This window comes from Artemia franciscana, chromosome 12, assembly GCF_032884065.1.
Source record: "Artemia franciscana chromosome 12, ASM3288406v1, whole genome shotgun sequence".
Taxonomy (NCBI): domain Eukaryota; kingdom Metazoa; phylum Arthropoda; class Branchiopoda; order Anostraca; family Artemiidae; genus Artemia; species Artemia franciscana.
In genome coordinates, this window is record NC_088874.1 from 19,645,707 (window position 1) to 19,662,952 (window position 17,246).

A 17,246-nucleotide genomic window follows, 5' to 3' on the forward strand; every position below is an offset into this window, starting at 1 on the left:
CGCCACTTTTTAACGATTAATAAATGTTTGGTCACTACTTGTTATGATACTTTCAAAATATTTAAAACCAGCGCTGTAGCTTATAGAGTCAATTAAAACATATTGTTTAAGACAGTAATAAATAAAGATACATGTTCAGTTTTAAAAATCGTATAATAATGACAATGAAATAAACACAATATTGTCAACCGGCTTGGAAAAACAAATTGACATTTTTTTAAGGACCTCGTAAAATTTCAATCAGAGAAAACCATGCAGTTTTTGGTCAGACAATATCAGGATTCTCAAATTAAAAAATAGCAATGTCACTTCGAAAAATGTTTTCAGCTAGAACAAATTGTACATAATTAGGGATTAAGTAAATGCTACCTACTGCTAAGTAAAACAAAACCTAGGCTATAATTTTATCTTACTTAACAGTGGTTTCGACATATGAGTGATTTCTTATTATTTTTTTTTATTTGAAATCTTTAGGAGAAGAAAATGATGATGGTGCCTCCACTGTCCCTTCCCGCATGTCCCTAAATGATGAACAAATCTCTGGATTATATAACGAGAATTCGCCTTTTGGAAATGACAACCAAAGAATCGCAACCCCAAATGAATCAGTAGCACAGACAATGTCCTTAGATGCGTATAATGAAGCATCTATAGAAGCTCCAGAAATACAACAGCAAGGAAGTGAAGATCAGTTTCGGTCCCCGAGTCCAACAAGTTTCCCTGTTTTTTCTCCACCCGCTTTTAGAGATGATGTTAAAAGAGACTCCTTACCTCTCCCTGTGTCGGGCTATCAGCGTTTTGGATTAAGAAAGAGGCTTAGAAGGGCTTCATCTGCATACTCCATTGATGTATCGTCACATCATGATTGTAACTATTATTTTTTTTATTTTTTTTTTACCACCTGGTCAAAGAACAGGATGGTTGCCTCCTACTGATAAATCCTTTATGAGTTTGAAGAACTATCTATATTTATTTTCTACTACTTATTGCTTAGAATTTGAACTCTGTCGTCTTCTACTTTTATTTTACTTTATTAATATCATAGATAGAATTTCGAAGCTGAGCGGCAAGCGATTACCGAGCAAAACAACACGGCAACAAATGTTATAGTGCAGTATAAAGCACTTTAAATCATCAACTTTAAAGCCAACACATTTCTTGAATTAGTGCTATATATGTCTGCTATGGCAATGTATTTTTTCAATGCTTATGTTTCAAAAGAATTTTTTTGGTAATTTTATGCCTTTTAATATATATACCTTTCGGACAGAAGAATAAACTTCTTTAGAGATACTCTTTTCTTTATTGTTTACTTTTTATCGACAGTGACAAGCTAAAAATACTGAAATTTTAGCCTTTTCTGCACTAGTTTCTTCAGCTTTATAGTTTTACTTTACTTTTTAGTATAACATCAATATAATTTTATTAATGCCACAAATGACAATGATTGTAATCTTACAAGTTCCTTGACCTGCCGCTTCTTGCATGCTGTGGACATGTTGCATAATGAATTTTTGCAAATATTGATATCTCTATTTTCTCAAACAATCATCACCTTATGCTTTAAAATGCATGGCTTATATCATTTTTCAACCAGAGTACACGAGCTTCCTGAGTGCCCCTGCAATCCTAAATTTTCATAATTTAGAAACCTAGGTTAAAATTTCTAGTGGAGACAAATATCAAAATATGTTAATATCCGATATAGACTTTATACTCCTGAGGGGACAACAGATTTATCTAATTTTAATATTTAAACATTGCGATTCCACATGTACCTAAGAAGACCATTAACCTTCAGTCACTTCTTCTCTTGTAAATATTACTTCATTCCTAAATTTTCTATCCTAATTTGCTATATATATATATATATATATATATATATATATATATATTACTGGCCTTTTGCTTATTGACAAACTTACGTCCAGAAAATCATCTTACAGAACTTTTAAAGTGTATTTTCATTCCCAAAGCTATTATCCATTGTTTGGCAAAAACAACTTAGTAATGTTCTTTGAAATATTATTTTAGCCGTAAGAGCAGGAGACTATAGACATGTATCAGATACAGGACCAGATACATACGGAGGGCTGAATCTTCATCATACCATGACGGGGATCTATGATCCTCTTAAGGATCATAGAGAATCAGAACCACGACCAGAGGGCATGAGCGTCAGTGAGGTAATATTTTTGTGTTCATTCTTACTTTCAGTTGCTACACTATTAGCAACTACCAGCTATATAAGGTGGTAATTCTATTTTAACCACTACCACTGTTAACGAAACGCATATTTATAAAGAGGGTACATTTATATAAAAGAGGTATTTATAATAAACATACGTACCTTACGAATTAGCTTATGCAACGAACTTATATAATTGTATATTTTATTACGTATTTGAGGGGGTTTGCCCTCTCGTCAATACCTCATTCTTTACACTAAAGCTTGAATTTTCTCCCAAATCTTTCAGAATGACCCTTGAATCACAAAGGCCGTAGAATAACTACTTAGATTTACTACAAATACTTTAGCGTAAAGAGCAAGGTATTGTGGAAGAGATGAACCCCCTTATATAAGTAATATTTTATGTTCGTTTTTAGTTTTAATGTTGATCATTACTTCCAGTTGAAAAAAATAATTTTCTCATTGTCTTTTTGTAAATGATGCTAGAAAATCCTACGACCCCTTCATGAAAATTCTCTTCCCTCATGAAAAATTCCTCCATGGAAAGATCCTACCACTTAACCACTTAAGGTTTGAATGCTTATTCCTAAAATGTTTCTCTGAATCTTGAATGTGTAGTAAAAAACAGGTGAAAATCACCTAACCTGCTCCTCCTAAAAAAATTCTTTTGGAAATGGACTAACCCAGTCCCTTTCTCCCAAACAGAAGTCTTGAAACTGTCCTGCTGTTAGTATGTGAAACAATGAATTTTCTGATTTTCTTTTAATTGGCCCATATAAAATATCAAAACGTTCAGTAACTATCCGTATATATGCGGGGAAACCACTCCCCTAGCTTACCTACTCTTAATACTAAATTCTGAACAGTACTTTTTTGGAAGCATTTTCTAGTGCAACATATGTATAACTCCTTGGTGAGTAATTGTGATTATTATACCTATCGATCGACATTTGAAACATTTATGCTGAAATTCATTTTGAAAGAAAATACCAATGTCGAAGCACAAATTCCATTTATTTTATTTATTTATTATCACTAAAAAACGGTAAGTAAACAGATCTTTGCAATAGAAACTAAACTGCACGTTTTATACTATTATTTCTGTATTAGTTAATTCGTTCTCAAACCAAACAAAGAAGATTAAGGAGATGGGGGGGGGGGGAAAGGAGAAGGGGCTTGTTAAAAATAGCTGTTCCGCCTTAATACACATGGTATTTTCACTTTGTTTTAAATTTCAATGACATCCTCGGCTTATATTTGAAAAATTATATTTTTTTACTAAATTTTTATTCATTTTATGTAGAGAAATCAATGTTATTCTAAACCTAAGGGAAACCAATGTCCTACTCAGCCCTACTCGTTAACCTCAAGTGTAAGTTTTGCATACCATTTCATCATTAAAAGTGACTAATCAAGGTGTATTTACTTCACTAAATAAGATACATTTTTTCTTTTTTGTAAGGTTGTGACCCCCCTCCCCAAAAGCCCTTCGCACTTGAGTTCAACCTTTTATTACAATACTTCGATATTTCAAACCAAATAGTTTGGGCTAAAAATAACCGATTATGCAAAAATGGGTGGACTATATCAACCTCAGTTTCCATATGAAAAACTGGGTCTTATTCTATTTCTCTAATTGGAGAAACACTAGGGCTAGATCCTTCTACATTTATCAGGAGCACCTTTCATGAAAAGTTTAAAAAAATTGATGTATCAAGCAATAATCTTTATCATGTTTTACAGGCATACCATTTATTTTGAGCTAAAAAAGACAAAGAGCTTCCTTGAAAGGGATAGAAAGGGGTAATAACGCAGGTCCACAAATATTAAAGCATCGGATTTCTTTGTGCTGTGATGAGATTTTATTGTTGGTGTTAGTACTAGGAATCAAACCTTTTAATTTGTGCCTTGATTTTAGACTACCAATCATAGCAGTTAAACCAAAAACATAATTCATAAACAGATTTGCTAGCCCCAAAAATCGTCTTAAGGGGAACCAAAGCTTGATTTCGTTGTAACCAAGTGGAATCTATATATATAAACAGAATGTGCCATGTTTCTTCCTTAGTTGTTTTTGCCCTAGCTTTAGACGTTCTCGACTAAAAACGAAAATACTGCTCTTTTTCTATCTTTTATGCACGTGAAACGCCCTAAAAAGGGGAGCCCTTGGTCTGTATCTATAGCAATTGATAGGAAATAGCACAAAGTAGAAAATGCAAAAAAAAATTGAATTTAAAAACAAAATTGAAAATTTGAAAAATATTTGTAAGTTCTACATAAAATATGCCTCGAAGAGCTTAGGCTATGGATGAGTTTGGTAAGACCTTGATTCAAAAAGCAACAATTTAGAGTTTTTTCTAAGAAATTTCTACATATCTATCTATATATATAAAAATAAGTTGTCTGTCTGTGTGTCTGTCTGTGGATCAGGTGACGTCATGTTTCTGTGTTGACTGACGTCATGAAATTAGTTGTCGTCATTTTTGCTTTGACGGTAACGTCATTCAAGATATTTAAGACATATGTTCACGTAGAAATCTATTAATGTTTAAGTTTACAATGACACGCACATATTATAATCTGGCTACATAAAAAAATTACTTCGAACGAAATTGATGATGTGAGGTCAAACACAATTACTGGCAATGATGGTTACCCACAATATAGAAGAAGATCTACTGAAGATGGCGGTAAAACAGCAATAATAAAGAAGCGTAACGGTACCACCATCGAAGTAGATAACCAGTGGGTTGTTCCATATTCCCCATTATTATCAAAAACATTTAATGCACACATAAACGTTGAATACTGTAACTCCGTAAAGGCAATCAAATACATATGTAAATACGTCAACAAAGGCAGTGACATGGCAGTTTTTGGCTTGCAGCCCGAAATCAAAGATTTCGATGAAATCGTACAATATCAGGCTGGAAGATACATAAGCAGTAATGAAGCTGTTTGGCGAATTCTTTCATTTCCGATACATGAACGTAGTCCAGCTGTTGTTCACTTAGCGGTACATTTACAGAATGGTCAACGTGTTTATTTCACGGAAACCAACGTGCAACAAAGAGTCCTGAATCCACTGGATACAACATTAACAGCTTTTTTTTCGCTTTGCAAAAATGATTCTTTTGCAAAAAAAATGCTGTATACTGAAGTGCCTTCGTATTACACGTGGAATACTAAAAATAAAGTATTTGAACGTCGAAAACAGGGTAAGTCAGTCGACGGCCAACCTACCATCTTCAAAGATACCACGATAGGAAGACTCTACACCGTTCACCCCAATCAACATGAATGCTTCTTTCTACGCCTGCTTTTGGTGAATGTACCCGGTCCGACATCCTTTGAGTATTTGAGGACTGTAAATGGTACTATACATGACACTTACCGTAGTACATGCCAAGCTCTGAATTTATTGGAGAATGACCAACACTGGGATAACTGCATCAATGACGCGTGCGAAACGTCAACCCCAAGTCAAATTCGTGCATTGTTTGGCATCATTTTAACAACTTGCTCTCCATCAGCTCCTACAGAGTTATGGGAAAAATATAAGTCAAAAATGTCCGAAGATATACTCCATCGAAAACAGTTAGAGACGTCAGATATGACTTTTGATTTTACATCAGAAATTTATAACTACACTTTAGTTGTTATAGAAGATTTGTGCGTACGTATGGCAAACAAACCTCTTCAGGATTTGGGAATGCCTTCACCTAACCGTATCGCTGCTGTTTCGACATGTGTAGAATTGGATCGTGAACAAAGTTACAGTACGAGTGATCTATTGTCGTATGTACAAAATAATATTTCCAAGTTAACGTCGGAACAAAAAGACATTTATGATACAATAATGCATTGTGTCGATAACAACGTTGGAGAAATTTTCTTTTTGGATGCGCCAGGAGGTACTGGTAAAACGTTTGTGGTAAAACTGATTCTGGCATCAATTCTATCAAAAAATGATATAGCGTTGGCAATTGCGTCGTCCGGAATAGCCGCAACATTGCTGCCTGGTAAAAAAACTGCTCATTCCGCTTTGAAATTGCCTCTGAACTTGCATTCTACAGAAACTCCCACGTGCAATTTTTCCAAATCATCTGGGATGGGTAAAGTATTGCAGCAATGCAAACTTATTATTTGGGATGAGTGCACAATGGCACACAAAAAATCGCTCGAGGCTCTGGATCAATGCTTGAAAGATTTGCGAGGGAAGTCGAAACCCTTTGGCAGCACATTAATATTGCTTGCGGGAGATTTCAGGCAAACATTACCTATAATACCTAGATCAACTCCTGCAGACGAAATGAATGCTTGCCTGAAAAATACTAATTTATGGGCACACGTAAAAACATTAAAATTAACTACAAATATGCGTGTCCGATTGCAAAACGATGACTCTGGTCAAACATTTTCAGATCAATTGCTGGCAATGGGAAACGGAAAGCTCCCAGTAGACTCAATTTCAGGACGTATACAACTACCTGCTGATTTCTGTAATTTAGTGACGTCCAAAAATGAATTGATTGAAAAAGTATTTCCGAATATTCTAAAAAATTATAAAAATAATAAATGGCTAAGTGAAAGAGCGATTCTCGCACCCAAAAATATAGACGTCCACGAAATCAACAATATTGTTTTGACCAAGATTCGAGACCAAGCAGTCCTTTACAAGTCAGTCGACACAGTTTTGGAACCAAATGAAGCGGTTAATTATCCATCTGAATTTTTAAATTCCATAGATCTTTCAGGGTTTCCACTACACGTGCTACAACTAAAAATAGGCGTACCAATAATACTTTTAAGAAATATAAACCCACCAAAGCTTTGCAATGGCACTCGACTTGCCGTAAAAAAAAAACAATGGAAAACCTAATAGAGGCCACAATCTTGACAGGGACTTTTAAGGGTGAGGCTGTTCTTATTCCTGGCATTCCCATGATTCCAACGGATCTGCCTTTTCAATTTAAAAGATTGCAATTCCCAATTCGATTAGCATTTGCAATCACCATTAACAAAGCTCAAGGTCAATCATTATAAAAATGTGGTATAGATCTTAATACTAATTGTTTTTCCCATGGACAATTGTACGTTGCTTGCTCGAGGGTCGGTAAATCTGACAATCTATTTATATGCAGCGACAATTGGACAGCGAAGAATGTTGTATATTCGCAAGTTTTACGCAGTTAATTTGTATTTTGGAACCAAATGAAGCGGTTAATTATCCATCTGAATTTTTAAATTCCATAGATCTTTCAGGGTTTCCACTACACGTGCTACAACTAAAAATAGGCGTACCAATAATACTTTTAAGAAATATAAACCCACCAAAGCTTTGCAATGGCACTCGACTTGCCGTAAAAAAAAAACAATGGAAAACCTAATAGAGGCCACAATCTTGACAGGGACTTTTAAGGGTGAGGCTGTTCTTATTCCTGGCATTCCCATGATTCCAACGGATCTGCCTTTTCAATTTAAAAGATTGCAATTCCCAATTCGATTAGCATTTGCAACCACCTTCAACAAAGCTCAAGGGCAATCACTAAAAAAATGCGGTATAGATCTTAATACAGATTGCTTTACCAATGTACAATTGTATGTTGCATCTTTGAGGGTCGGTAAACCTGACAATCTATTTATACGCACAGACAATGGGACAGCGAAGACTGTTGTATATTCACAAGTTTTACGTAGTTAATTTGTATTGTATCTATCTATCTATCTTTCTATATAAAAACGAGTTGTGTGTATGCATGTTTGTTTGTTTGTAAAAAGAGCGTTTGCATATGACGTCATTATTAGCACATACGGCTTTGTATATGGACAGACAATGGGAAAGCCAAGAATGTTGTATATTTGCAATTTTTACGTAGTTTGAAACACATATATAAATCTATCTGTATTCACAGGTGGGACACAGGGACACAACTACAATGGCGCGTAACTAATATGGCGCGTAACGACTTACGCGCGCGGGGGGGGCTTGGGGCGAAGCGCCCCACCAACTAGTATATATATAAAAATAAGTTGTCTGTCTGTGTGTCTGTCTGTGGATCAGGTGACGTCATGTTTCTGTGTTGACTGACGTCATGAAATTAGTTGTCGTCATTTTTGCTTTGACGGTGACGTCATTCAAGATATTTAAGACATATGTTCACGTAGAAATCTATTAATGTTTAAGTTTACAATGACTGATGAACTTACCATGGCAAAAGCCGATGAAGATGCTCAAAGAGTCTATGCCAAAAAACTTGCTGCTGATAGAGAAAGTCAGAAAAGAAAGCGTGCCGAGGAATCAAAAGAACAGCAAGGAAACAGGCTTGAGGCTGATAGAGAAAGAAAGAACAGAAAGCGTGCCGAGGAATCAAAAGAACAGCAAGGAAACAGGCTTGAGGCTGATAGAGAAAGAAAGAACAGAAAGCGTGCCGAGGAATCAAAAGAACAGCAAGGAAACAGGCATGAGGCTGATAGAGAAAAAAAGAACAGAAAGCGTGCCGAGGAACTACCAGAGCAACGCGGAAGCAGACTTGCTGCTAAAAGAGAAAGTGAAAAAAGAAGGCGTGCCGAGGAATTACAAGAACAGCAAGAAATCAGGCTTGCTGCTGATAGAGAAAGTAAGAAAAGAAAGCGTGCCGAGGAATCACAAGAACAGCAAGAAATCAGGCTTGCTGCTGATAGAGAAAGTAAGAAAAGAAAGCGTGCCGAGGAATCAGAGCAACCTGAAAGTTATCGCCTGGCATTCAGGTACAACCCAGTCGATGGTTATAGCTTGAGTAGATGTGTTCAAATCGGGACAATGTCTAAAATTTGTCCCTATTGCAAGGCCTTGAAATTCAATGGTGAAACAATGGGAATGTGTTGCGCCTCAGGAAAAGTTAAACTTCCTCTATTGGCTGCACCACCAGAGCCATTGAAGACGAATGAATGCTTGCCTGAAAAATTCTAATTTATGGGCACACGTAAAAATATTAAAATTAACTCTGGTCAAACATTTTCAGATCAATTGCTGACAATTGGAAACAGAAAGCTCCCAGTAGACTCAATTTCAGGACGTATACAACTACTTACTGATTTCTGTAATTTAGTGACGTCCAAAAATAAATTGATTGAAAAAGTATTTCCGAATATTCTAAAAAATTATAAAAATAATAAATGTCTAAGTGAAAGAGCGATTCTCGCACCCAAAAATATAGACGTCCACGAAATCAACAATATTGTTTTGACCAAGATTCGAGACCAGGCAGTCCTTTACAAGTCAGTCGACACAGTTTTGGAACAAATGAAGCGGTTAATTATCCATCTGAATTTTTAAATTCCATAGATCTTTCAGGGTTTCCACCACACGTGCTACAACTAAAAATAGGCGTACCAATAATACTTTTAAGAAATATAAACCCACCAAAGCTTTGCAATGGCACTCGACTTGCCGTAAAAAAAACAATGGAAAACCTAATAGAGGCCACAATCTTGACAGGGCCTTTTGAGGGTGAGGCTGTTCTTATTCCTCGCATTCCCATGATTCCAACGGATCTGCCTTTTCAATTTAAAAGATTGCAATTCCCAATTCGATTAGCATTTGCAATCACCATTAACAAAGCTCAAGGTCAATCATTAGAAAAATGTGTATAGATCTTAATACTGATTGTTTTTCCCATGGACAATTGTACGTTGCATGTTCGAGGGTCGGTAAATCTGACAATCTATTTATGTGCAGCGACAATTGGACAGCGAAGAATGTTGTATATTCGCAAGTTTTACGCAGTTAATTTGTATTGTATCTATCTATCTATCTATCTATATAAAAACGAGTTTTGTGTATGCATGTTTGTTTGTTTGTAAAAAGAGCGTTTGCATATGATGTCATTATTAGTACATACGGCTTTGTATATGCAGAGACAATGGGAAAGCCAAGAATGTTGTTAATTCGGAATTTTTACGTAGTTTAACTCCTGCAGACAAAATGAATGCTTGCTTAAAAAATTCTAATTTATGGGCACACGTAAAAATATTAAAATTAACTACAAATATGCGTGTCCGATTGCAAAACGATGACTCTGGTGAAACAGTAGACTCAATTTCAGGACGTATACAACTACCTGCTGATTTCTGTAATTTAGTGACGTCCAAAAATGAATTGATTGAAAAAGTATTTCCGAATATTCTAAAAATTTATAAAAATAATAAATGGCTAAGTGAAAGAGCGATTCTCGCACCCAAAAATATAGACGTCCACGAAATCAACAATATTGTTTTGACCAAGATTCGAGACCAGGCAGTCCTTTACAAGTCAGTCGACACAGTTTTGGAACCAAATGAAGCGGTTAATTATCCATCTGAATTTTTAAATTCCATAGATCCTTCAGGGTTTCCACCACACGTGCTACAAGTATTTGTTTAGTATTAAATACGATTAGTATTTGCAATCACCATTAACAAAGCTCAAGGTCAATCATTAGAAAAATGTGGTATAGATCTTAATACTGATTGTTTTTCTCATGGACAATTGTACGTTGCATGTTCGAGGGTCGGTAAACCTGACAATGTATTTATATGCAGCGACAATTGGACAGCAAAGAATGTTGTATATTCGCAAGTTTTACGCAGTTAATTTGTATTGTATCTATCTATCTATCTATCTATATAAAAACGAGTTGTTTGGATGCATGTTTGTTTGTTTGTAAAAAGAGCGTTTGCATATGACGTCATTATTAGCACATACGGCTTTGTATATGCACAGACAATGGGAAAGCCAAGAATGTTGTTTATTCGCAATTTTTACGTAGTTTGAAACACATATATAAATCTATCTATATTCACAGGTGGGACACAGGGACACAACTACAATGGCGCATAACTAATATGGCGCGTAACGACTTACGCGCGCGGGGGGGCTTGGGGGGGCGCGAAGCGCCCCACCAACTAGGTGTTGGGGTGGCGCGAAGCGCCACCCCAACAGCTAGTATATGATATTTTGGTTTAATATCACTCTCAAGAACCTCTAGGCATAGAACGAAGCTAGGAAGTAATTAATTTTTACATTGTAGCTGATGAGTAACCTGTATGTTCATGGAATAGATGGTGCTGCTTCGCTAGCTTTGGACGTGGAGCCACGGGTCAGTACCTTGGAGGTTCCTGGGTTAAAACCGCCAGATTCCAGAAGGGTGAGTTGGAGTACTCAAGGACCCCAGTATTCCCCTGCAATAACACAAGAAAAATCACATAGCCGTGAGCAAGACCAAGATGAAGAGCCGTTTCGGGGCAAACTTGAAGAAGGTATATTTTCTTCTGTAAGATAATCACAACAAAAAATATCTGTAGCTATGCTTTTAATTAGCTAGTCAATGACGTTGTTGTCAATTAGCATTCGTTTTCCTTGCAATTTAGTTTCTCAATTTCCTAGTACGATGTCTTAGACAAAGGCCTGAGCTAAACTCACAAATAGGTGATGAATAAACTGTGAATTGCGGAATTAAGTATCAATATTTGGCGTCACTGAGTGTAAACAGTGTTTAAAAAAGCCAACTCTGACGAATGCTCTGACGAGGATAAGCTTGTTATTAAAGGTTGGAACTGTTCCTGTGCTATGAGATGGTTTGTGGTCTCCGCTCCACCATAACCTCCTTTCTCTGTCCCTATCCCGGACAGGGAAAACCTGTTGTTTGGTCCTTCTGAAGGTGGACCTTTCACAAGTTTTCCTAACGAAAATTGTACATACAAACAGTGCAGCAGGGTGATCTTGACAAATGGTGCTGCTCAACAACGTTATAACCTAGTAAACGATTCAGCATTCGCACTGGGTTCTGATTGATGGATCCCTCATCTGGGCTGTTTTGGTCTGTTTTGTGAGATATTTGGGTTTGAAAGACCTTTACATAGCTTAGTTATCTATTATGGACCGCCTAATCGTACTAGAATAATATTTGTAGGTATGAATATGTAATGAGTCAGAGGTAATATGTTTGAGATTGTTCGTGCAGAATTTCAACTCTCTGCTATTGAAAACTATCGCCATGTGTGGAACCATCGTGTGACCAAGATGGGCCCAAGAATGCACAAAATATATATTTCCACTGGAGGTTCTAGTGCGTTTTTGCTGCCCATTTTTAGGTTAGCTTAAGCATTTTTTGTAGACTTGAGAAGCTGTGTTAGTCCCTGTCCTCTACTGGCTCAGGAATCCTTGCATTTCTTATTGCAGATATTATATAATAAATGTGCAGATAAAAGGTACTAATATAGGTGAATAAACAAATGTTAAAACGGGCAAAAATCAACTGAACACTTTAGTCAAACTCAAAACAAACCAAATTAGCAAGAACAGGAGTTTTGCCTCTGCCCCCTTCCCCCTCCTCTAACTGTAAAATTCTTAAACCTAATGTGTATTTTGAATAGTGTGCCAGGTTTTCAAAACATTAACGGCAGATAAAACTAAGTCACTATAATAATCCAGATGATTGAAAAGAACTAACGAAACTAAAGTGAATATTCAAAATATAATGAAATTGATTTCTTGAAACTTAGCAACACAAGAATGTGTCACTATAATTTTTATTTTTCAATATTTCAAATATAAAAGAAAAATATTTGTAATTTGATTTATTTCAGTAAAGCGGAGATAATGCAATAACATTTAGAATTTTACGGTTAAGGGAGGGAAAAGGGGGTGGAGTGGAAGCCAAACTCCATTTCTTAGTAATTTTTTTTCTTTCGTGTTTGACTAGATTATTCAGTTTATTTTTATTTGTTTTAAGATTTATTTATTCATCCATATTAGTACCTATTATCTTTTCCTTTGCATATTTATTTAATTCTTTCACTTATTATTTGATAATAATTTTTGGTATTTTTTCATTTGAATTACTATAGGAATCTATTTTCGATGTTAACTTAAATTTTGCTCTTTACTTCTCTTCGAAAAATATTCTTTTTTTAAACTTTTCCATTTAATTAATAATTAATAAAATGAGCAAATAACATTCTGTTAGCAATACCTTCACAACCTAAACAACGCTTAGCAGCTTCTTCATTCATCATGAACCCTACTTCCTGTTTGTGCACCACATCCTTCCTGCCTGAATAAATGTATCACGAAATTTCATATATTTTTTTTTCATGCATTATATTTCATTTAAAATATTTTACTTTAATTTGAAAGAAGTGTGGTAAAAGCAAATCAAACAGTTCGTGGTAACGAACTGTAGTAAGGAGCGACCCGGCTCAATAGTAACCAAAACTCTAAAAAATGGAATTTTGATACCAATAGCTACATGATAAGAATCGCATTTTAATGCTGGTTTTAAATATATAAGTTTCATCAAGTTTAGTCTTACCCATCAAAAGTTACGAGCCTGAGAAAATTTGTGTTATTTTGGAAAATAGGGGGAAACACCCCCTAAAAGCTATAGAATCTTAAGGAAAATCACACCATCAGATGCAGCGTATCAGAGAACCCTTCTGTAGAAGTTTCGAGCTCCTATCTATAAAAATGTGGAATTTTGCATTTTTTGCCAGAAGGCAGATCACGGATGCGTGTTTTTTTGTTTTTTTGTTTTTTTTCCCAGGGGTGATCGTATCGACCTAGTTGTCCTAGAATGTTGCAAGAGGGCTCATTCTAACGGAAATGAAAAGTTCTAGTGCCCTTTTTAAGTGAACAAAAAAATTGGAGGGCACCTAGGCCCCCTCCCACGCTAATTATTTTCCCAAAGTCAACGGATCAAAATTCCGAGATAGCAATTTTATTCAGAGTAGTCGAAAAACCTTATAACTATGTCTTTGTGGACGACTTACTCCCCCACAGTCCCCTTGGGAGGGGCAACAAGTTACAAACTTTGACCAGTGCTTACATATAGTAATGGTTATTGGAAAGTATACAGGCGTTTTCAGGAGGATTTTTTTGGTTGGTGGGAGGGGTTGAGAAGAGGGGGATATGCTGGGGGAACTTTCCATCGAGAATCTGTCATGGGAGAAGGAGATTTCTATGAAGGGAGAGCAGGATTTGATAGCATTATTTAAAAAAAAAAACAATTAAAAAATAAATGTGAAAAAGCTTTTTAAGCCGGAAGTAAGGAACAGCAATAAAACTTAAAACAAACAGAAATTATTACCCATATGAGGGGCTCATCTCCTTCTAATACCTCGCTCTTCACGCTAGAGTATTTTTAGTAATTTCAACTATTTATTCTACGGCTTTTGTGATTCAGGGGTCATTCTTAATAAATTGGGATAAAATTTAAGCTTTAGTGTAAAGAGCGAGGTACTGACGAAGGGGCGAATCCCCTCATATATATGATAAAAACATGAGAATACAAAAGTTCTTTACGTAAGCTAATTTATAAGTTACGTAAATCTTTTACCAATAAAAAGATTCGTAAAAAATTAAAAGTTCTAGTTGCCTTTTTAATTAACCGAAAAATCGGAGGGTAACTAGGCTTCGTCCCCCGCTCTTTTTTTCTCAAAATCATTCGATCAAAATTATGAGAAAGCCATTTAGCCAAAAAAAAAAATAATATGCAAATTTCGTTTTGATTATTCCTCTGCGGAGAGCCAAAATTAAAACATGCATTGATTCAAAAACGTTCAGAAATTAGATAAAAAAAAAAACAAGTTTTTTTAACTGAAAGTAAGGAGCGACATTAAAACTTAAAACGCACAGAAATTACTTTGTATATCAAAGAGGCTGCTTCCTCATCAACGCCCCACTCTTTACGCTAAAGTTTTTGTTTTAAAAAGAAGAATTGAGAGAAAGAGTCAAACTTTAGCGTAAAGAACGGGGCGCTGATGAGGATGCAGCCTCTTTCATATACAAAGTAATTTCTGTGCGTTTTAAGTTTTAATGTCGCTCTTTACTTTCAGTTAAAAAAAACTTGTTTTTTTTTATCTAATAAAACTTAAGAACAGCCAGTATTAGCTTTTCAATGATTAGACTGTTCGGAAGTGTCTGAAAAAGTCGTAAGCCAGAGGGTGAAAATGCCAATTTATGTTGAAGCAGTTTAGATTTTTAATGTAACGAAGTCTGATACGTTTTACCCAACCGTGTTCCAATGCCATTATCGAATGTCTTTAGTGGTCTTCTGGAAGTGCCAGAGAACATCCGTTTCAGGCTAGAATTTCTTGTTCATTGGACGAAAAAATGTTGACTAGCTAACAAAAATGTATGTTTATATTAGCGAGGGCGGCTAGGGAGTAGGATGGAGGTGCAAGTAGTATACGCCGCAAATCACTCACAATTTCATTACCAAGAAAAATGTTGATAGGGAACTCCCCCCTCCCAGATTTTCAGAAATCCTTTTTTTGTATTCTCGTTAAAAAAAACTTCTGATTTTGAAAAATATTTTACCTTGTATCTTCGTTATGTAAAGAAAAAACAAGTACTTACCCCTGTGATGCGTTTCTGAAATTCCTAATAAGTTAAGTTCGAAGCGTCAGAAAATGTTGATATCTGTTTTTAAAGTTGTAAAATTCCAAGTTTCAATTTTCTTATTCTTTAAATCATTGAAATTGTAATGGCCTTAAGAAAAAAAATGATTCAAGAGCCAGTGGAGGACCGGCACTAACACATCTTCTCAAGTCTGCAAAAAGTGCTTAAGCCATCTTAGAAAGTAAAAAGTTCTTTGAAGTTTCTATCCCCTCACCCCTCCTCTAACAGTAAAATTCCAAAAGTTGATGCGTACCTTGATTAGTGTGTTCTGGTATTCAAAATATTAACGCCAAATAAAGCTAAGTTACTGTAATAATCCAGATGATTGAAAACAACCAATGAAACTAAATTAAATATTTAAAATATAATGATATTGATTTCTTGGACCTGAGTAATACAAGATTTTGTCCCTATGACTGTATTTTTCGGTGTTTCAAATATAAAACAAAAATATTTGCTATTTGATTTATTTCTAGTAAAGCGGACATGGCGCAATAGCATTTAAAATTTTACGGTTATGGGAAAGGGGAAGGGTCAATAGCCAAAATCCTGTTGCGTAGTAACTTTTGTTTGTTCTTCATCTGACTTGAATATTCAGTTCAAATTTTACTCATTTTAAGAATTATTTATTCGTCTATATTAGTTTGTACTAAGTTTATTTTTCCTGTGATCGTTTATTTTAGTTTGTGTTTGTTCTGGGTTTCATTTATTCTTTAATAGTAATTTCTGGTCGTCTTGAGTTTCAATTACAATAAATTTATTTCTACTGATCTGAAGTCTGTCATAACTCTTTACTTTTTCTTTGAAAAAACCTTTTTTTGGGTATTTTTTAAAATAAACTCTCCGTTCATTTTTTATTGACTTGGTTTGGCTATTGGTTAATATACTGAATATTTGTCCAGTTTTCTTCTCTTCACCATAAGAATTAAAATATCTTATTCTAATTTGTTTATTCTAATTATTGTATTTTGACTTCTTTCTGCATCCCTCTCAACATTTTTTGAAAGTTTCTATTTAATTCTGTTGGAGTTCAATTTTGGTAGTTTTGATACTCTTTTTTTCAGGAAAAGAGAGGAAGGGGGGACATGAATCAAGAATTTAAATTTCTGTAATATTTTCTTGTTTTAAACGTCATTTTCTATTTTTCAAGACCGGGGAGACCAAAAGTGATATCAGAATCAAAAATTATATTACTTAGTGCCCCATTTTAACCCTAAGCGAGGGTCAGAGGGGGATGAGAAACCAGAATCTTTATTTGTTTATTATTCGCATAAAAATTAACATTAAAATTTACAGAAAAATTGGCTAAATAACATTGTCAGAATCACTTCAAATTGCCCGTGCAGAAATGCCGCTTTTTTAAGGAAAAGAGGGAAAAATCTCAAATTTTTTACTACGGTTTTTTCTGGATTGAAAGGTCGTTTTGTATCAATTTTCGACCCCGAGACTGAAAATAACATCAGAATGAAAATATCACTTATCGAACTTCTCACTTTTACCCTAAACGAGTACAGAAAGGGTAAAATTGCCATTTGTGGTAGGTTTTAATCTAAACAGTATTTCACTAAAATTTCATTTTCACGAAAAAAAAAAATTAGAACTGATTATGCTTTTCTTTTATTCTGAAACTGATTT

The 17,246-nt window shown here is 35.1% G+C and overlaps 1 protein-coding gene across 2 annotated transcripts in view; it reads left to right on the forward strand.

Moving 5' to 3' along the window:
* LOC136033812 (piezo-type mechanosensitive ion channel component-like) overlaps positions 1-17,246 on the forward strand; it is a gene marked incomplete at its 3' end in the record, with an annotated part of 265,796 nt that overhangs the window by 171,961 nt on the left and 76,589 nt on the right. For both annotated transcript variants that reach the window (XM_065714725.1, XM_065714726.1), the window contains 3 exon segments: positions 475-867; positions 2,035-2,186; positions 11,242-11,470. In XM_065714725.1, the coding sequence (XP_065570797.1) occupies positions 475-867; positions 2,035-2,186; positions 11,242-11,470 (774 nt within the window).